We start from the raw sequence: 19847 nt of genomic DNA, 5'->3' as shown, positions 1-19847 counted from the left end.
GAAATAAAAAATGGACAACTCATATACTCTTAAAGTACTTTATCATCAAATCTTTATTTCTTATTGCTATTGTATATATAGTATAAAGAAAATAAAGATAAATGCATATCATATTTTTTTAATATAAATATGATATTATAAACATATGTTAAAAGCCCAAAAAACCAATGAGAAAAAAAGAAAAACCCATTAATCAAATCTATTTGGTTAAATTTGTTTCACAAATTTAATAATTTATTAAGATTACTTCTTAATTATTACAGTCTACGCGCCCAGCTTTCAATTTCTATAAACTGCATTCTCTCTAAAGGTAAAATAGGATTCCTTCTTATCTTTATCATTTAGGGCTTTTGTTTTTTTCTTGGTTGGTTTGGTTTAAACATCATTGAGACAACAACAACAACAAATTTCATTTCCGTCTTTCAGCTTTTCACTCCGACCAGCAAAACGTTTCGGCAAAGATGGTGTTTACTGTCAGTGCATGCGACTCTCGACAGATACCAAGCTCCAGCAACAGTAGTACTGATCGTAATCGGACAGGTAAGTTTGGTTTTTTTTTTTATCTACGAAGACATGAGCCAGATCTGAATGTATTTTGATAATCGAACACTTGTGTGAGATGGTTTTTACATGTGCTACACAGGTAACAACATCTCGAAGAAGAGGAATCATCAGACAGAAGAAGGTGTTGCTCATCAGGACAACAATACGGGTTACATCATCATCATCATCATCACTTCTGTTTATCTTAGTTTGATTATGAGTTTAAGATTATAGTATCTGTATATCTGGGTTTAATTAACTTGTTGGTTTTTTTTTATGATATAGTGCTTGGGAGAAGGAAAAAAGTGAGGACGAACAAATCGGAATTCAAAGCTGGTTCGTCTTCATCGGACGACAACAACTCTTTCTTTGTCCTTGTCACGGATGCAAATCTGAAAGCAGATAGTCTGGTGAGGTTTCTTACAAACGTTTTCTTGAATTGTTATTGCCTGATGAAAGTGGTTTGGTTATGTCATTCATTGAACGATATATAAATACTGTGACTTAACAAATTTCACATGCTATAAGATGAAATGATGTTTTCTAGAAACTGTTCATTGTGGTTCAGATTTGATTGTTGTTTAGTTTAGGTGAAAACTTGTTTATTAAATAATACGGTTTTGGTTTATACCGAAATTTATATTCTGGCCTTGTGTTTATCTGATATATATGGTGAATGGTGACATATTATCAATCCATTAAGAGCTAGAACCATATATAAGATATCAAAAGATGTGTACTTGGGTTAATTAGTTGATTATAATCGCATGTATTGAGGGACTAATAAGAGAACTTGGTTTTGAAATCCGTGCTATATATGCTTAGGTTTGCCTCATATTGTATGTTGTGAAAGTGATACTAGAGATTGTTATAGCTATTACAATATAATATATTGCTTGGTAATAAATGAATAATATATACAATATTTATGAAAATTTCAAAGATTTAACTTGTTTTTTTCTTGTATTTCGATAACAAAATGTCTTTTGATGAAAGGTTTGTGTAATGAGGAAAGGCTGAAAATTATGTTTGAACCCTTTTTGTTTGTTTTGTAGAATCTTCCAAAAGATTACACATACTCTAGTGTTCTGAATAAGACCTGCCACAAGATTGTTTTAACTGATGGAAGTAATAACTCATGGGAACTGGATCTAAAGTTCAACCAATTCTCTGGTTGTTTTTACATAACCAGAGGTTGGAGACATTTCTGCGATGAGAACGGCAAAAAGGCCGGAAATGTGTTCACGTTCGAGCTAACGAACCGCGGGGAAACGCCTTTGCTCACTTTCTCCCCTTCCAATTCTACTCTGAGTTATGAAACTTCAGAAGGCCTGGATAAGTTTGTGACTGTAAGACTCACATATGACAGTATGAACAACAGAAGATGTGTAAGTTCATGAAACACTCTTGCATGTGTTTAGTTTAGTTGTATTGCAATATATAATTTTATTCTCCTTTCACATATATATTTTTTTTTCAGTATATTCCAGCGGACTTCTTGGGAAAACATGGGTTGGACATTGAAACAAGGATGGTAACACTACTTAGAAAAGATGGTACGAGGATGTTGGCAACTCTATCACGGGAGTACTCAACATCAAACCTAGGACGAATGAGTCTAACTAGAGGATGGAGACAGTTCGTTAAAGCAAGTCATTTGAAGGAAGGTGAACACATAACATTCGAGTGTATTTGGCAAAATGCAACTCCTATACTCAAGCTGACTGAAACAAAGTCCAATATCCCTATAAAGAGAAGCAGAAAGAAATATACAAGAGCTAGCAAGAAAGTGTCTACTGTTTCTACTAAGCCGAACGTTGGAAAAGAACCTGAGAAAGACAAGAACATGGAGGAGCCGATCATCACTGCATTACTACCACCAACCGAAGACAGCAGAGTGGTTACTGAACCGCTCATGAACGATGAAAAAGAACCTGAGAAAGACAAGAACATGGAGGAGCCGATCAGTGCATTACTACCACCAACCGAAAACAACAGAGTGGTTACTGAACCGAACCGGAACGATGGGAAAGAACCTAAGAAAGACAAGAACATGGAGGAGCCGATCAGTCCATTACTACCACCAACCGAAAACAACCGAGTGGTTACTGAACCGAACCGGAACGATGGAAAAGAATCTGAGAAAGACAAGAACATGGAGGAGCCGAGAAGTCCATTAAAACCACCAACCGAAAACAACCGAGTGGTTACTGAATCGAACCGGAACGATGGAAAAGAACTTGAGAAAGACAACAACATGGAGGAGCCGAGAAGTCCATTACAGCCACCAACCGAAAACAACCGAGTGGTTACTGAACCGAACCGGGACGATGGAAAAGAACTTGAGAAAGACCAGAACATAGAGGAGCCTACCAGTCCATTAATATCATCACTAATTCAAAACCGCCGAGTAGTGGTGTTACCACTTGTTCCAGCTGATGTCAAAGCTTCTACGCTGGTAAGCTTATTAAAGAACACCCTTGGCTCGTTCTTAGCTTGAACTATATATAGAATCAGTACTAATTAACGAGGAGTGTTTGTTCAAATATTTTTTTGCAGTGGCTTCCAAGAAAATTCATGAAAGATAACGGAATCAACAAGATTGGGAAAATAGTTATGTGGGGAAGAAATGAAGTTGAGTCGTGGTGTGGGTTTCTACTGTCAAAAGATGGAATGGTAGCTGTAGGTTGTGGTTGGGAAAACTTCTGTGAAACTAATGGAGTGAAGATTGGAGAATCCTTTTCTTTAGAGTTCATCATGCGTAGAGCTGACGCAACTCCGGTACTTCAGTTTAAACCCAAATCTAGGTCATAAAACCTAAATAATGTTTAAGTTTCTGTTTGATTGTCGAGTTAAAGATACTTGGCTAATAAATATGCATATCATGTTATCAAGACTTAAAGAGTGTTATCAAGACTTAAAGAGTGTATGTTAAAGGAATGCAACTTTGGTTCACCTCTCAACACTAGCATCTAAATCTTAGTTTCTTTCATAACTCAAATGTTTTGATCTCCCCATTGCACGAGTTGTAAAAGCGATTTTTTTTTCTTGAATATAATTTTATATTATTTCAATAAAAAAAAAAGATGTTTTTTACAAAATGGTCATATACCAATTGGTTTATTTTTATTTCATTTTTGAGTTTATTTTTTGGTCATATACCAAGATGTTTTTAAAGATTTTTATTTATTTTATTTTGAGTTTTATTTTCACAGATAATTTCTTTTTGCCGCGTGCCCGGTGCCACGACATTTACGTAGAGCTGAAAATAGCCGTCATATACGATTTTAATTATCTAAGACCAACATTATTAATAGAATCTTAGGAAAATTTTAGATTAAAAAATGTCCCTTATATAAAAAACAATTCTAAGAAAATCTTAAATTTTTATACTAAACAATTCTAAAAACTAACCTTAAGAGCTCACCATTAAGGGTGCTCTTATCTTTGGACTATAGTTTTATGGTTTGTTTTCCTATATGTTTCTCTAGCCTTCATGTCTAAGACCATCTCCAAGAGAGTATTTTAGCGAGTCCATGATGGCCACAAAGCCCAAACACAAAGCAGCCCAACTTAATAGCAACAAGAACCTACAAAAACAAAGATCAAATCATGACTTATAATTCAACTAGGCATGTCAATTAGGGCTAAAGCCTACATGTTAGTTCGGTTCGGCCGTGAAAAACATCGGGTTCGGGCTTAATATATATGTCCAGAAAAAACTAGGCCTTTTGGGTTAAGCCTATTCGGGTTTAGCTTTTTTTTAGGATTAACGTGGTCGGGCTCGAGCCGACCTGAAAAGCCATTCAACAAATATATTTTTAATTTTTCTAATATTTTAGTTTGATTGGAAGATTTGATTAATGAATTAGTTTTCATATTTACTTACTAGCCTTACTTAATACTTTTAAAATCTTTACCTATGGTATTTTCTATTATTTATATATGTCAAAACTGAACAAAGCTAAAACTAAATATATATAAGTATCTTGATTTTGAAATCATCAAAATATATTAAATTTTGACTCTATCATCTACTTTGAAGTATTTTAGTTGCATGATTTATTGAGTTAAAGTGTAAATAATTTATTTGGTTTTTATTTTTTCTCTGAAATTAAGTTAGTTTTCTTGAATATTGATAAGTTATTTAAAATTTGATGCATTATTTTTATAGTAGACCTTTAAATATTTTTTTAAAAAACTATTATGAACTTAGAAATTGATTTTTTTTATCGGTAAGTAAAGTCCAAAAAAGCCCAAAAACCCTGTTAGGGCTGGACCGGGCTTTGAAATATAGGTTCGGATATTTTTCAGACCGGGCTGGGCCGGGTTAGCCTGATTGACATGCCCAAGTTCAACCTATATTCAACTTATTTGTGATTTTCATTTCCACCTAGCTATTAAAATAAAATTTATAAATTTTTTTTGCAGATAAAAGCATATTGAGAAAGAAATCTGTTAAAAAGGAACATAAGAAAAAGGTATTTAACTACTTTTAATTTAAAAACAAGATATGTTTTCTTAATTAAATTAATTTAATTATCTGCTAACTACATATCATTTTAATTAAGTTGATAATAAACGTTTTTGCTTATAAATCATATCATCCATTTAATAAAATTATTATTAAAAAGAAAATGCCATTGTTTGAGAAATTCCGGAGCTTTCTATGAACTGCGCTTGGGTCACCGATCAAACCCAGAAGGAGATATGATGATTGGAACTTCAGATCATCAGGACAACAACATCGGTAAGAAAATCAAATTATACTTGGCTCAATCAATTAATTGATAATTCGATTTAAATCTATAAAGTAAAGAACAACTGCAAATTTTGAAGTAATTTTAGAGATTTTAAAGCAATTTAGTGTTATATTGGTTCTCCTCTGTATTACTTGATTTGCTTAAAGAACAGCTACATATTGAAAATTAGAGCATCAAAGGTTTTACATTTTTGTGTGTTTCTGAAACAGAGTTTCAAAGAAACAAGAAACTGAAGCAGAACAATCCTGAAACAGAACCTGATTACTCTTGTTTTGTTGCCCATGTCACTGCTTCAAGTCTTGAAACAGATGCACTGGTGCGTTTTTTAATTAATACTCCTGTTGTTCTTAGATGTGTGCAGCTTGATTAGTTTGTTAGAGTCATGAAACTAGACAAAGTGTTCTAAAGCTTGGTCTAATAAAGAGATGTCTTGTTCTTAACCCCTTTTGTTGTCTAAGTGATATGCAAATGAGTCTTGAGTCAAATCTTTTCATAGAGCTGGGTGCTTCTGTTTTAGCATATTGTTCAGTCTAGTTCATTTTGGAACCATTGGTATCATGAGGAAATGGTGAAAAAGCATGAACCCTTTCTTTTATTTGCAGTATCTTCCACAAGATTTTACAAGCTCTAATGATCTTAAAAGAAAAAGCTGCAAGATTGTCTTGAAAGATGAAGAGGAAAGATCATGGGCAATGGACCTGCGGTTCAACAAGGGATCTGATACTTGTTACATAAGCCGAGGTTGGAAGCATTTCTGCGACGAAAATGGCAAAAATGAAGGAAGTGTTTTCACGTTCAAGCTAATGAGTAATGGGGAAACCCCTTTGCTCAGTGTCTTGCCTATAAAATCTGACAATGGAAGAACACAAGGAGACAAGAATAGTAGTCAGAGTTATAGAGATTCAACTTCACCAAACCATAATAGATTTGTGACTTTGACTCTTACAAATGACAGCCTTAAAAGCAGTAGAGTGGTGAGTTCATCAAAACACTATAACTCTTGATAGTTTTGTTTCAAAACAGAAATGTATCTATTTTAATTCCTTACTCTATATATTTCCAGTATCTTCCATTGCCGTTTGTGAGGGAAAATGGCATGAACAACCCAAGGATGGTAACTTTGTTGGGGAAAGATGGTGTAAGGTGGACGGTAAATCTTCTACGGGAAAGCTCGGGAAGAATGAGTTTGGGAAAAGGCATGAAAGATTTTTCTAAAGCAAATGGATTGAAGATAGGTGAGTCCTTCACAATGGAGTTAAAATGGGAAAATGCAACTCCTGTGCTCAGTTTGTTCTGTAAGGAATACAGAATCCCAAACAAATTTGTGACACTAACACTTACACATGACAGCCTCAACAACAATAGACTGGTGAGTTCATCAACCGAATCGTGTTTTAGAAGGTTAGTTAGTTATATCCTCCTCCATTTGAATCTTTTTCAGGGTCTTCCATTATCATTCATGAGAGAAAATAATATGAACAAACCTGGGACAATGACTTTGTTGGGAAAAGATGGTACAAAGTGGATTGCAAATCTTCTACAAGAAAGCAGAGGGAGAATGAGTTTGGGAAAAGGCTGGAGAGAGTTTGCAATAGCAAATGGGTTAGAGATTGGTGTATCTTTCACGTTGGAGTCAATTTGGGAAGATGCAACTCCTATGCTCAGTTTGTTCAGTATAGTAGAGTCCACAAGTGATAAAAGACAACAAGGAGAGTGTTGCTCAAATGCTAGCGAAGAGGAAAAGTCTATTTCAACATAACCTGAGCAATGGAAATAAAACTTAGAAATACAAGAACAACTTAGAGGAGAGGTGTAATGAGCATCTTCACTAATTCAAAACTGATATGTGACATTAGCACTTGTACCTGATACATTGGTTAGTTTACAAACAATTTTTATAGATTTTTTCAGATGCAAAACTGAGCTTACAATGGTCTCCTCCTCCATATATATAGAAAAGTATATAAGACTAAATAATATTATGTGTGCCGTATAATGTCATTAGCGCAAGTGGGAGAATGAGGCCCCAAGCCATAGATAACATGAAATGGACTAAACCCAAAAGCTAGGTGTTAGAAAGAAAAAAAGAAAAAAAAAAAACTATTTTGCCCCAGAATTTTTATTAGGATTAATTGTTTGAGACCTTTTTCCATTTGACCAGGAAAAAATTGATTATTGCAATTATACTTCTACTACTATACTTTTGATAAAATATTCATTCTATTGTATTTGTATCATGAATAATAGTACATTTGATTTTTGGATGTTCCTTCTTTTTATTGTTTTTGTTAGGATGGGTTTTCACCCCTATTCTGGATCCGGCTCACAATTATTTTCAAGGCTAATAGGAAAAGCCCACTTGACCGGCCCGACGCTTTGAGAAAGAAGAAAGGTAATCCCGTCATTTCGCCGAACCAACTGTGCCCACATTCTCCTATAAATATGGAGAATACGACACCCAAAAGCATCTGAAAACATTCCAATCGTAGTAAAAAAGATAAAGAAATTAATGTGTAAGCAGAATCTCGTCGAGTTATTCTCTTGTCGAATGTAGCTAGTCTAGTTTCATTTAAGTTCAGTCTCGGTCATCTTTTTTTGAGATTGATTATCTAATCTTGTATTCATCCTGTTAATAGCCTAAGTTTGGACTCGTTGATAATAAAAAGACTTCGATTACTTGCCTAGAGAAACTCAACCTTTGATTCTTAACTTTACACATCAACAATATTTGTTTTATTTATTAGATTGTGCATAGCACTAGCTAGGATGAAATCATAAACTTTTTTGTCAAACACATACTTTTATTCATATCTGATGCAAATACATATTGTTTGAGTTATGAATATAGAGTACATATTAAATTAGTAATCAATCCCAGCAGCAACAATACAAATCACCTAAGAATTTGGTACAAACACCACCTCTAGTGGTACCCAATGCTGCACACCTTGCAATGCATGCCTTTTCGCCTTGACAAGCCCCCGCAATACGACATGTAGCTTGAAGCTGATCACCTATTTGGATCATTAACATTAACAACAATTTAAATACATGGTAATCAAAAATTAACAAAAGATATTCAAAAATAATAATTCAAGATGCTTATTTATAATAATTTAAATTAACACCACCCACTTAAAAAATATTTTGAATATTTTAAATGGATTATAGATAGAGAAAGACATATTTTTTGGTGTTCATACAATATAACTGCAAACAAATAAATATGTTACCTGCAACCATGGGCATAAGGATCAGGGCAATGACCATTAAAAGAGACAGAATTTTCTTGGTTGTCATTTGTCTGAATAGCCTTCAAAAAAAATATTGTAAAGAAGTGTAAGGTTAAAAATCACTATTTGAAAATCTTGTATTAGAGATATATATATATTTATATATACATAGAATATATAAAACTTAAAAAATGGTTTTCGGAATGCCCAAAAATATATGTGGTTAGAATATAACAAATATATATACATATAATAAGAAAACTAAAACAAATGTATTTACCTTTCTTTTTTCTAATATTTTGTTACGCAGGAAAATTTATTTTAGTTGTCTCGAGTGTGTATCTTAGTATCTATATATACATATAAATATATACACATATATATATACCAAGTTATGATATGAAAATTGTGTAATGAGTTTTCCATAACAGAAGGTTTTACTATAATTTTGGTCAACAAAATTTATATATTCCAAGTTATGAAATCAAAATTGTGTAAAGAGTTTTCCATAACCGAAATTTTTACCATAATTTTGGTCAACAAAATTTCATATTTCCAAATAAGTTTGGGTTTACATATTAAGTTATTAATTTATACTAAAATATAAATTCACAGCAAATATTTTGTATATTATAACTGAAAGTATTGTATATAGAGTATCATGTAGGTTTTATGATATTATTGTATTTTTATTTGAAATATATAATTATTTTAATATATAAATAATACGATGAAAGTGTTCAAAATGGTAAGTATTTGAGACTTCCTAAATGTTTAGTAATCAGACAAATTTTTAATGAATCACTTCAACACATACTTTTTCACCCCTATTCTCGATCCGATCCACAACTCTTTCCAAAGCCAATAGGAAAAGCCTACTTGACCGGCCCGACGCCTTGGGAAAGAGGAAGGGTCATCCCATCATTTCGCTGAGCCAACCGCCCACATTCTCCTATAAATATGGAGAATACGATACCCATAAAAAGCATATAAATAACATTCCAAAAGTATTACAAAGGACAAAGAAATGGTTGTGTTAGCAGCATCTTGTAGAGTTATTCTCTCGTTAAATTTAGCTAGTTCATTCAAGTTCGGCCTCGACCATCTTTGTTTGAGGTCGACGACCTAATCTTGTATTCATCTTGTTAATAGCCTAATTTGGACTCGTTGATAATAAAGAGACTTCAATTACTTGCCTAGAGAAACTCATCCTTTGATTCTTAAGTTTACACATCAATTTTTTTTTTAATTAGATTGTGCCTAGGACTAGCTAGGATGAGATCATATTTTTTTTGGTCAACACATACTTTTATTCATATCTGATGCAAATACATATTGTTTGAGTTATGAATATAGAGTACATATTAAATTAGGAATCAATCCCAGCAGCAACAATACAAATCACCTAAGAATTTGGTACAAGCACCGCCTCTCGTGGTACCCAAGGCTGCACACCTTGCAATGCATGCCTTTTCGCCTTGACAAGCCCCCGCAATACGGCATGTAGCTTGAAGTTGATCACCTATTTGGATCATTTACATTAACAACATTTTAAATACATGGTAATTAAAAAGTAACAAAAGATAGTCAAAGATAATAATTCGAGATGCTTCTTTATATGATTTTTAAGTCCACCCACTTAAAAAATATTTGAATGTTTTAAATGAGTTTTAACTCCACCCACATATTTTTTGGTGTTCATACAATATAACCGCAAACAAATAAATATGTTACCTGCAACCATGGACATAAGGATCAGGGCAATGACCATTAAAAGAGATAGAAATTTCTTGGTTGTCATTTTTCTGAATAGTCGTCAAAAAAAAAATGTAAAGGAAAGTAAGGTTCAAAATCACTATTTCAAAAACTTGTATTAGAGACATATATATTAATATATACATAGCATATATAAGAACTTAAAAAATGTTTTTCAGAATGCCCAAAAGTATATGTAAATAGAATATAACAAAACTAAAAGAGATGTATATTTACCTTTGATTTTTTTCTAATATTTTGTTATCGAGGAAGAGCTTATATTGGTTGTCTTGAGTGTGTATCTTAGTATCTATATATATGTATATACATATACATATACATATACATATACTTATACATATACATATCTATATACATATACTTATTCATAATTTTATTGATTCCAAGTTATGAATTCAAAATTGTGTAATGAGTTTTCCATAACAGAAATTTTTACTATAATTTTGGTCAATAAAATTTTATTAGATATATATTCCGAGTTATGTAGTCAAAATTGTGTAATGAGTTTTCCATAACAGAAATTTTTGCTATAATTTTGGTCAACAAAATTTTATTAGATATATATTCCGAGTTATGTAGTCAAAATTGTGTAATGAGTTTTCCATAACAGAAATTTTTACTATAGTTTTGGTCAACAAATTTTTATTATTTATCATATTTCCAAACAAGTTCGGGTTTACATACTAAGTTATTATGGCAATTATTTTGGATATTATAACTGAAAGTATTTTATATAGAGTATCTCGTACATTTTATTATATTACTGTATTTTCATTTAAACATATAATTATTTTAATATATAAATAATACGATAAAAGTGTTCAGAATTGTCACTATTTGAGACTTCCTAAATATTTTGGAGTTAAGTAAATTTTTAATGAATCACTTGAAGAAAAATCAAAATCAAAATCAAAATACTTGTGGTATCAAATCAAAAGAAAAATAATGTATTATAGTGGACTTTCCAAATCAAATGTTGAATTAAATCTTATGTGAAGTAAATGATTTTAAATAATTGTTTACTATTGCAACATTTAAAAATCAATTTATTATCAGTTTAATAACAAAACTTATATTGTATCATAGGGGAAAGTCCTTGGCCCATAATTTTAAACCAAATATATTTAAAAAATCCCGAAAGAAAAGAGAAAACAAAGTTTCTTTACCCAAAAAAATTAACAATTTGTGATTTATCGAGGCCTAAAATAATTATTGAAATGGGCTGCTAACTAATTAAGTATCCATCTTAAACAGCTTAAACACAACATAAACTAGCTGATCAAATTAAAGTTAATATGTGGATAAAAAACTAGAGAACTCATGGAAATAGTTGTTGATGATTACAATAAAATGATGCCCTTTATGGAAGAAAACTCCATTCTCATCATTCAAAACCATAAATAGATGAGCGAATTGTGTCTTCTCAACTTGTCAGGCAATGGATTCACAGGGAAAATCCCATCATCGTTGGCGAATATTACAAAGCTCGAGACGTTCGACCTCTCACTAAATAAATTTTCTTGTTTGATAATCTCAAAGTCTCTGGAACTTCTCATATCTATCAAACATCAAATTCTCCCACTATCATTTACAAGGATTGCTGCCATGAAGTACACAGTTTGGAAGTCAAAACTTAAATGGTCTCGAGGAAATTTGTGGAGAAATACATGTTCCCGTTCCTACATCGCGTCAACGCGCTGAGTCTATGTTAGAACAAAAAGAGCATATGCTTAATTGGATAGCAGCCGCACTAGCATTTTTGGACCTGATGTGTTTGTGGATTAGTGATAGGACAAATCGGCAAGTTTGTACTCTATAACTAGTTGTTAAGTGTTTGTTATTTTGTTGTCTCGGTGTTATAAGTAGTAAAATCACTAATATGGAAATTTTTTTGCGGAAAAAGTTTTCTCGGAATTTTTTTTTTGCGGGAAAATTTTGCCGGGAAATTTTTTGGCGAGAAAAGTTTATGAGGAATTTTTTGGAAGGAATATTCCTTTGAGAAAGAATATTCTTTCAACTATGGGTAAAATGACCATTAAAATTTAAGAGAGGGCAATACTGAAAATGGCAAATAAGAGTATTTTTAAAAGAGAGTATTTTTAAAAGAGGGTATCATTAAAAGGTTATTTGTATCAATTTCTCAATAATAAATTATACATTTTTCTGTAAAATAATATCCACGTCGTATTAATGACAATTTCTCATGTTTTAAAATATCTTCAATTTAATTGATGTTAAAAATATATATTTTTAAATTTTAACCGAAAATGTTCTTGCAAAAGGTATTTGCTGCACATGTACAAATGACCTTAAAATGTATAATAGTAAAATTAAGGTTGATTTCATTTTATAAAGGTACAAACAAAGAATGTTGAGTAATGTATACCAAAAAATAATCAAAAGGAATGTTTTTTACTTTTTACTTTTAAAAAATTTATGTTTTAAATGAAATTTTGCTCATACAATAACCTCGTGTTTGGGTATATATAATTTAAAATTAGTAGTGAATGAAAATATTAAAAAGGTAATTATAAGAAAATTTTAAACAGTTTTTAAGATACAGAATTAGCTTACATATATATGAATCTTAGTGTTGGATCGGACTAGTTCAAAATTTCATTTTAAACTCCCCCTCTCAAAATATTCAAATGTAATCCATAACATTCCAAACCCTAATAAAGTTCTATATACACCTCCATGTACTTGATTTGATCAACACATTTTATACCATTTACTCGCAAATACAACCCAATACATACCCATGTATGTTTCTTGAATATATCTTTGCTGCTTCATTAGTAATCGATCATTCCCATTTTTCTATCTCAAGTTTTGCATATACTAATATAATTGCTGTATATTTTAATGATCAAAGATCCATGGCAGAGATCGTATCTCAAATGAGGAATGATAGATACGGCTCTCATCTTTTTTTTGGACACATGTTACATATACAACAATTAAACAATTAAAATAATATAAATTTATGTTTTTGAGAAACTATCATGGTTTATAAACGATAGAACTGCTTTTAGTTGGTAAGATTTCAAAATTTTAATTTATAAGACTACTTCGGTTAATGTTCGAAAAATATTACGTATGAATCTAATATATTGAACATGTTTTGTTTTTGTATACGCTTAGATGTGATTACTCACTATTCACTCACACGCACGAAGTCCATATACACAAACACACATCTCAACTTTTTTGTCACTTTCTAATGATTTTCTAAATATGTATGCAACTCTTTGTTGCTTAATATCTTAGATATATATATATCCAACTTATTAATTACGATGGCTTCCAAATATTATATCATGGCAAATCAATAAATTTTCCACCATATAATTCTTATCCACTAAATTACAATATTAAATCTTGGTTGACATGTCCATATAAACACAAGATCACCGTCTTGCAAAGAAGCAAGCTCCACTAAGTATTCAAAAAATGGCTTATCACAAAACCCTCCCCATATTCTTTTTCTTTGCATTTCTGACCATTTACTTTGTGATCACAGCAGAAGCAGCTTCGTTCCAAGTGAGGAACAATTGTCCATATGTTGTTTGGGCGGCCGCATATGCTCCAGGGAAACCTGGTGGTGGAAAGCGGCTCAACCGAGGCGATATATGGATCGTTGTTAGTGATCCAGGGACCATCCAAGCTCGGATTTGGGGTCGTACCAATTGCAATTTCGATGCCTCTGGAAGAGGTCGATGCCAAACTGGAGACTGTAATGGTCTTCTTGAATGCAAATCTTATGGAAGAGCACCAAATACTTTGGCCGAATACGCTCTCAAACAATATGCAAACCAAGATTTCATCGATATTTCGGTGATCGATGGGTTCAATATTCCAATGGAGTTTAGTTCTGCATCTGGACAATGTAGTCGTGTTATTAGGTAAATCAAAAACATAACAATACATTCGAAAAACGTTATTTTTTCTTTGAATATAATTTAACATTACATTCAAAACAAAAAAAAAAAACATAACAATAACTAAGCATATATATATTATATTTTTTGTTTTGTGTGAAATAACCATTTTTGTATCCATCCATTGCATAGGTGTACAGGAGATATCATAGGACAATGTCCTGGCCAACTAAGAATGGATGGTGCTTGCAACGGACCGTGTCCAATGCTTAAGACGGAGGAACATTGTTGCAACTCCGGTAATTGTGGACCAACACCACTCTCTATGTTCTTCAAGCAACGTTGTCCTGATGCCTATAGTTACCCTAAAGATGATCCTACAAGTCTCTTCACTTGCACCTCCGGAACAAACTACAATGTCATTTTCTGTCCATGAATGAAAATGTTAGTCAATGCATCTATAGAAGCAAACAAAACCAAATAATAATCAATATATAAATAATTACTTGCTCTGAATAAAATCGATGTATGTTTCATCTGGTTCTTATGCTCTCGTCGGTGACTTCTTTACCATGTATCTAGTTTTGTAACATTCAAATGATAAATTCAGATATCCTTGTAAATTTCTAATTGGATTTTGTATTACTTTTGATGTCTAAACACATATATGCGTCCATGCATGCACACATCTACTAATCATACGTTCATATATTTTTTTGGTATGTTTGAGATGAGTTTGTAAATTGTAATGCTTACTTTTCTCTGAATTTAGTTGGCCATCATCATCATGTTGAGTTACAATTCTACATGATCCAAGTGTCCTACTTCATTAAATTGGGCTACGTATGACTTTTATTAGCCACCATGCATGTATGTGGCCATCGCATTTGAATTTTCTACGGACTTATTTCTATTTTTGTCTTATATCTATTTTGTGAATAATTTTTTTTTTTCTTCTATATCTATGCATTTACAATCGATGGATTTAACTTAAACTACAAAGATTATATTATTTTGTTAATTTATGCATATAAGAGAAAACATAACAAATTTGTCTTACTAGGGCACATATACGCACATTCAGTGGCATTACCCACACGATAGGTGTATCATATATTAATTAATGGGGCACCATTAATATACGGGTACATAATATTTTATTTTTGGTAAGTAATATTTTTTATTTTTATAATCAAAATACTGGTACTTACAGTTTCAAATTGTAAATATTGAAAAAATATTTTTTTATAAACTTCTACTGACATAAAATAAATATCATTGGTGTTTTTTAAAAATATTTTACTCCTTAGTTTTGATAAATATTATTTCGATAATAAAATAAAAATATATTATGAGTCATAAATCTGATTTCTGAGTCATAAATCTGATTTATGAGTCATAAATCTGATTTATGAGTCATAAATCTGATTTATGACCCTGGATCATCCGGACACCCAACATTCTGCGCACATTGAGCTTTTCATTTCATATTCGGTTGGCGTCTTCATCTTCGTTGGTCGGTACGTAAAAGTCCAGTGTTGCAAGTTACTTATCCAAAAACTAAAACTAATCAAATAAAAGCTTAGTAAATCGAACCAAAAATAATAATATTAAAGATTAGATCTGGGTTGCTCTTTTGTTCCGGTATAAAAGACCTATTTCTAATATACTAATGAAAATTTGCAAAAAGACTATTTTCTTACATTTTTCAAAAATAACATATTTTATTGTCCATTTTCAAAAGTAATTTATTCTATATACATCATGACTAAATTATCTTTCTTTTAGTGAGAGTCCATGATAAGAAAATAATATTTCCTCCAAAATTATTTCCGCAAAAAAATTGTTGACAAAATTTTCCCGCCAAATATTCTCACAAAAAAATTTCCCGCAATACGCTTTCCAAAAAAGAAAAGTTTCGACAAATTTTTTCTCTACAAATTGAATTTTTAAACCAGTATCATTTATTTACTATAATTTTGAAACCAATATTATCCTTTTGTATTTTATATTGTGTTATTTATGAACAGAAATCGAATTATACATATAACTAATATATTATATTTATTGGTTTTATTAAATTTAATAAAATAACTCTAAAATTAGTGTCTAATTTATCTTCGTTTGATTTTCGATTTTCTTTTATGTGCTAGGCCGACTTCGAACGCCCGACTAGCGCTTAACAATATTTTCACCAAGAATAAACAAAGATGAGAGGCTACATTTAAAACGAGCATTCTCCTATATTATTTCTCTTTATTTTTGTTTCTTGTTTTTTTTTTTGTGCACCCGAGATCTTAATTCAAATCAGAAAGATATATGAAAATAGAGCATAATTTGACACACCCGAAAAATAACGTAGTAATATTAGGAAAAATAAAACACATTATTTTGACTTATGCAACTTTTTTACTGCTTTTGGTGGAGAACTATTCTTTGTTAAATATATTGCATCCAATTTGACAAAATATTCAAGTCGTTAACCACATTGAGGATTATTTAACCGTGGACGATATGCTTCAACCTCACTAGAAAACCTCATGTTAAGTCCGTGCTTAAGAAGACATATCCAACGTGTCGTAGTTTACGTATCGGATTCCTAAATTGTGTTTACCAGTACGGCAATGATATTGGAGAGTTCTACAGACACCGTGGTTGTTCGTAAACATTATCTTATTAAAAAACGCAAGCTTCGGTAACTAACATGAAAAATATTAGATGATTCATAATTTGGATTGAAAGTAATTGTTCAAATAAAGGCATCAATTTGTAGTAGTTTTTTTTTGTGGAAAATGTTTTTTATGGTGTTAATATTGAATAAATAGTACTGAATTATAGTATTAACTAGATTTAAGCGCAACCATGCATGAATGAACTAATTAATTAGAACTTTTGTCAAACGAGATTTTGGTGACTAAATTTATGGTTGACCAATAAGATATTACAACTGACTTTGAATCCTAAACTAAACCATATCAAAAGTATAAGAAGGATGATTTGTTGGTAAATTAACAGTTTTTAATATATTTACTTGATCCTTGTCAATACAATAAAAGGATAAAGATGGTTTTCTCGTGTGATGACACAGCATATTTTTGGAGTAAGGGGGATATAACACATCATTTAAAATAAAACCAATAGAATTATAAAAATTAATACACATCAGATTTGATTAACCACTAAAAACATAGTATTTGTCATGCTGTAATTTAATGAATAAAAAAAATCAAAATGCTATTAAAAGTTTGATGGGTTTACACAACAGTTCTAGTTACAAGAGTTTATAGAAATATGCGGTTAGAGCTTCAAGCGGTATTAAAATTTTTAAATAATTGATTTAACGGTTGAAATGAGGCATTTGCGAACATTTACTAAAGGGTACAACAGAGATAAAAAAAAAGAATATCAAAATAAATGTAATATATAATAATAAAATAATAAAACACCAAAAAACTATATTTATAAAAATACAATAAAATTGAATATATAATCACAAACTATATATAAAATATTAATTAAATCACTAAATACCTATTTAAAATTTGAAAAACAATTATTAATTTAAAAAAAAAGAATTATTCAGAAATTTTTTTAATGAAGACACCACATACTATCATATTGTGCAGTTTTTTTTTACAAAACTATAGTTACTAGTTTGACGACTAGTGATAACAAATTTGTTTAATGTTATGACAGATTTTTGAATTTAACCAAAAATCTATCGTTTAATAATAGATTTGTTTAAGTTTTTTTAAAAAATTTCTAAAATAACATACGTGAAGACTTTTTTGTGCTGGTATGGGCAATGCGATGTATGATAGGACATGATTTCAGAGATGTTACGTTCCTTACTGTACTGACTGTTTCGACCTGGTGAAGATGGTGTCTTCCCCTACTGAATGACCAGTCTTTTCTGCATACCTGGACGAATAGCAGATAGGGAAGAATTTTCGACTTTTTCTTTATCTCTTATTCAGCAAAATTTGAATGTAAAAGCGGACTCTCTTTCTCGCCATGTACGATTCTCTCCGCAGCTTGTCAAGTATGTTAACAACTGTCCGTTGAGCTGGTTCGTTTGAGCTACTTCAGGACTTTCTTTTGATGACAAAATTAAAAAAAAAAAAACTTTTTTGTGTAAGTTATGGCAAATTTAATTATCTAGTGACACTTTTGTTACTTGTTTCAAAAAATATGTTGTTTCACAACAGATTTATAGATCTACGAGTAGTGATAACATATTTTCTTATGCTATGACATATTTGTATATTGGATATCATAATAAAATATTTTTATTAATTTTTTTCAATGATTTATATATATATATATATATAATTTATATTAAAATTAAATTAATCATTTTAAATGGTGATTAAATGAAAGAGTAACAAATTTAGTGAGACTAGTAATGGTTGATTACGTTTTTAACAATAATTTTACATTTTTAAGTTCTTAATTTTTTAATATCTAGGTTTTAAAAATCTATTATAGTTTTGAAATTTATTTTTATATGATTTTTATTTGAGAAATTGATACCAATAACCTTTTTACGATACCCTCTTTTAAAAATACCCTCTTTTTTACCATTTTCATTTTTGCACTCTCTTAATTTTTAATGGCTATTTTACCCCTATTTGAAAGAATATTCTTTCCCAAAGGAAGGAATATTCCTTCCAAAAATTCCCCCCCCCTAAAAATTTCCCGCCAAAAACTTTCCCGCCAAAATTTTCCCGCCAAAAATTTTTCCGAGAAAATTTTCCCCCAAAAGAATTTCTGCAAAAAGTTTCCCGCAAAAAAAATATTTTTTCAAAATTTCCCCGCCAAAATTTTTTAAAGGGTTTACAAGATTTTTTAAAGGGTCTTTTAAAGGGTTCACAAGGATTTTTAAAGGGATTTACAAGAGTTTTTAAATGGTTTTTAAAAGATTTGTAATGGTTTTTAAAGAGTTTTAGAAGCCTACAAAGGTTTTTAAATGGTTTTTAAATGATTTACAATGGTTTTTAAAAGTTTTATAAGTTTATAACAGTTTTAAAAGGATTTACAAGAATTTTTAAAGGATTTTAAAAATTTACAAGGATTTTTAAAGGTTTTTAAAAGGATCTAAAAGTATATTTAAAGGCATACAAAGATTTAAAAATAGTTTTAAAGGATTTACAAGAAGTTTTAAAGGGTTTTAGAAGTTTACAAAGGTTTTTGAAGGGTATACAAAAGTTTTTAAAGGTATTACAAGTTCTTTAAAATGGGTTTTAAGGATTTACAAGGGTTTTTAACGGGTTTTAGAAGATTACAAAAGTTTTTATTAAATGATTTATCACGGTTATAAGTGGTTTAAAGGGATTTAAAAGTGTTTATAAATGTTATAAAATGATTTACAATGGTTTTAAAAGGTTTACTCAAGTTTTGAAAGGTTTTGGATGACTTTTAAAAGATTTACTAGGGTTTTTAAAAGTTTTTTTAAGGGATTTATAAATATTTACAAGGTTTTTTTAAGAAATTGCGGAAAAATTTTGGCTGAAAATTTTTGTTGGAAAATTTTTGGCGGGAAAATTTTTTGTCGGAATTTTTTGGCGGGAAAATTTTTGCCGAAAATTTTTGGCTGGAAATTTTTCGGAAGGAATATTCTTTTTGTTGGAAAGAATATTCATTTTTTCATC

At 30.7% G+C, this 19847-nt stretch overlaps 5 protein-coding genes across 6 annotated transcripts; 3 read left to right on the top strand and 2 right to left on the bottom strand.

Annotated features, from left to right (window-relative positions):
* Positions 1-359: 359 nt before the first annotated feature.
* On the top strand, positions 360-3501 carry LOC17888454 (B3 domain-containing protein REM-like 2). Its single transcript, XM_023784527.1, has 6 exons — positions 360-540; positions 644-712; positions 829-953; positions 1599-1931; positions 2024-3001; positions 3103-3501. Exons 1-6 carry the CDS (start codon positions 462-464, stop codon positions 3355-3357), a joined length of 1839 nt encoding a protein of 612 aa, XP_023640295.1. The 5' UTR covers positions 360-461; the 3' UTR covers positions 3358-3501.
* A 1686-nt stretch (positions 3502-5187) lies between these two features.
* Positions 5188-7225, top strand: LOC111830913 (B3 domain-containing protein REM12-like). Of its 2 annotated transcripts, none has more exons than XM_023783646.1 (5): positions 5188-5293; positions 5516-5622; positions 5909-6280; positions 6370-6675; positions 6748-7225. In XM_023783646.1, exons 1-5 carry the CDS (start codon positions 5254-5256, stop codon positions 7063-7065), a joined length of 1143 nt encoding a protein of 380 aa, XP_023639414.1. In that variant the 5' UTR covers positions 5188-5253; the 3' UTR covers positions 7066-7225. The 2 variants fall into 2 exon arrangements, with proteins under 2 accessions (XP_023639414.1, XP_023639415.1); XM_023783647.1 differs by having other exon boundaries at positions 6370-6707; positions 6818-7225.
* An 871-nt stretch (positions 7226-8096) lies between these two features.
* On the bottom strand, positions 8097-8843 carry LOC111830914 (defensin-like protein 87). The gene is made up of 3 exons (XM_023783648.1): positions 8819-8843; positions 8540-8618; positions 8097-8320 (listed from the first exon to the last, which is right to left on the bottom strand). Exons 2-3 carry the CDS (start codon positions 8604-8606, stop codon positions 8175-8177), a joined length of 213 nt encoding a protein of 70 aa, XP_023639416.1. The 5' UTR covers positions 8607-8618; positions 8819-8843; the 3' UTR covers positions 8097-8174.
* A 982-nt stretch (positions 8844-9825) lies between these two features.
* On the bottom strand, positions 9826-10580 carry LOC111830915 (defensin-like protein 87). Its single transcript, XM_023783649.1, has 3 exons — positions 10532-10580; positions 10274-10344; positions 9826-10061 (listed from the first exon to the last, which is right to left on the bottom strand). Exons 2-3 carry the CDS (start codon positions 10338-10340, stop codon positions 9916-9918), a joined length of 213 nt encoding a protein of 70 aa, XP_023639417.1. The 5' UTR covers positions 10341-10344; positions 10532-10580; the 3' UTR covers positions 9826-9915.
* Positions 10581-13725: 3145 nt separating this feature from the next.
* LOC17888673 (pathogenesis-related protein R major form) lies at positions 13726-14739 on the top strand. Its single transcript, XM_006294873.2, has 2 exons — positions 13726-14220; positions 14389-14739. Exons 1-2 carry the CDS (start codon positions 13769-13771, stop codon positions 14630-14632), a joined length of 696 nt encoding a protein of 231 aa, XP_006294935.1. The 5' UTR covers positions 13726-13768; the 3' UTR covers positions 14633-14739.
* Positions 14740-19847: the final 5108 nt, after the last annotated feature.

Source organism: Capsella rubella, unplaced genomic scaffold, assembly GCF_000375325.1.
Source record: "Capsella rubella cultivar Monte Gargano unplaced genomic scaffold, Caprub1_0 scaffold_4, whole genome shotgun sequence".
Lineage (NCBI taxonomy): Eukaryota > Viridiplantae > Streptophyta > Magnoliopsida > Brassicales > Brassicaceae > Capsella > Capsella rubella.
Note: the sequence above shows the minus strand (reverse complement) of the source record. Positions and strands in the feature narration are given on the sequence as shown.

Excerpts from the sequence above, each read along its gene's own strand:
- LOC17888454 (XM_023784527.1), top strand. The coding sequence starts at position 462 with ATGGTGTTTACTGTCAGTGCATGCGACTCTCGACAGATACCAAGCTCC. Across the intron at positions 541-643 it reads TACTGATCGTAATCGGACAG|GTAACAACATCTCGAAGAAG; the intron begins GTAAGTTTGGTT and ends TGTGCTACACAG. Across the intron at positions 1,932-2,023 it reads GTATGAACAACAGAAGATGT|TATATTCCAGCGGACTTCTT; the intron begins GTAAGTTCATGA and ends TTTTTTTTTCAG.
- LOC111830913 (XM_023783646.1), top strand. The coding sequence starts at position 5,254 with ATGATGATTGGAACTTCAGATCATCAGGACAACAACATCG. Across the intron at positions 5,623-5,908 it reads GTCTTGAAACAGATGCACTG|TATCTTCCACAAGATTTTAC; the intron begins GTGCGTTTTTTA and ends TTTTATTTGCAG. Across the intron at positions 6,281-6,369 it reads GCCTTAAAAGCAGTAGAGTG|TATCTTCCATTGCCGTTTGT; the intron begins GTGAGTTCATCA and ends ATATATTTCCAG.
- LOC111830914 (XM_023783648.1), bottom strand. The coding sequence starts at position 8,606 with ATGACAACCAAGAAAATTCTGTCTCTTTTAATGGTCATTGCCCTGATC. Across the intron at positions 8,321-8,539 it reads CCTTATGCCCATGGTTGCAG|GTGATCAGCTTCAAGCTACA; the intron begins GTAACATATTTA and ends TGATCCAAATAG.
- LOC111830915 (XM_023783649.1), bottom strand. The coding sequence starts at position 10,340 with ATGACAACCAAGAAATTTCTATCTCTTTTAATGGTCATTGCCCTGATC. Across the intron at positions 10,062-10,273 it reads CCTTATGTCCATGGTTGCAG|GTGATCAACTTCAAGCTACA; the intron begins GTAACATATTTA and ends TGATCCAAATAG.
- LOC17888673 (XM_006294873.2), top strand. The coding sequence starts at position 13,769 with ATGGCTTATCACAAAACCCTCCCCATATTCTTTTTCTTTGCATTTCTG. Across the intron at positions 14,221-14,388 it reads CAATGTAGTCGTGTTATTAG|GTGTACAGGAGATATCATAG; the intron begins GTAAATCAAAAA and ends TCCATTGCATAG.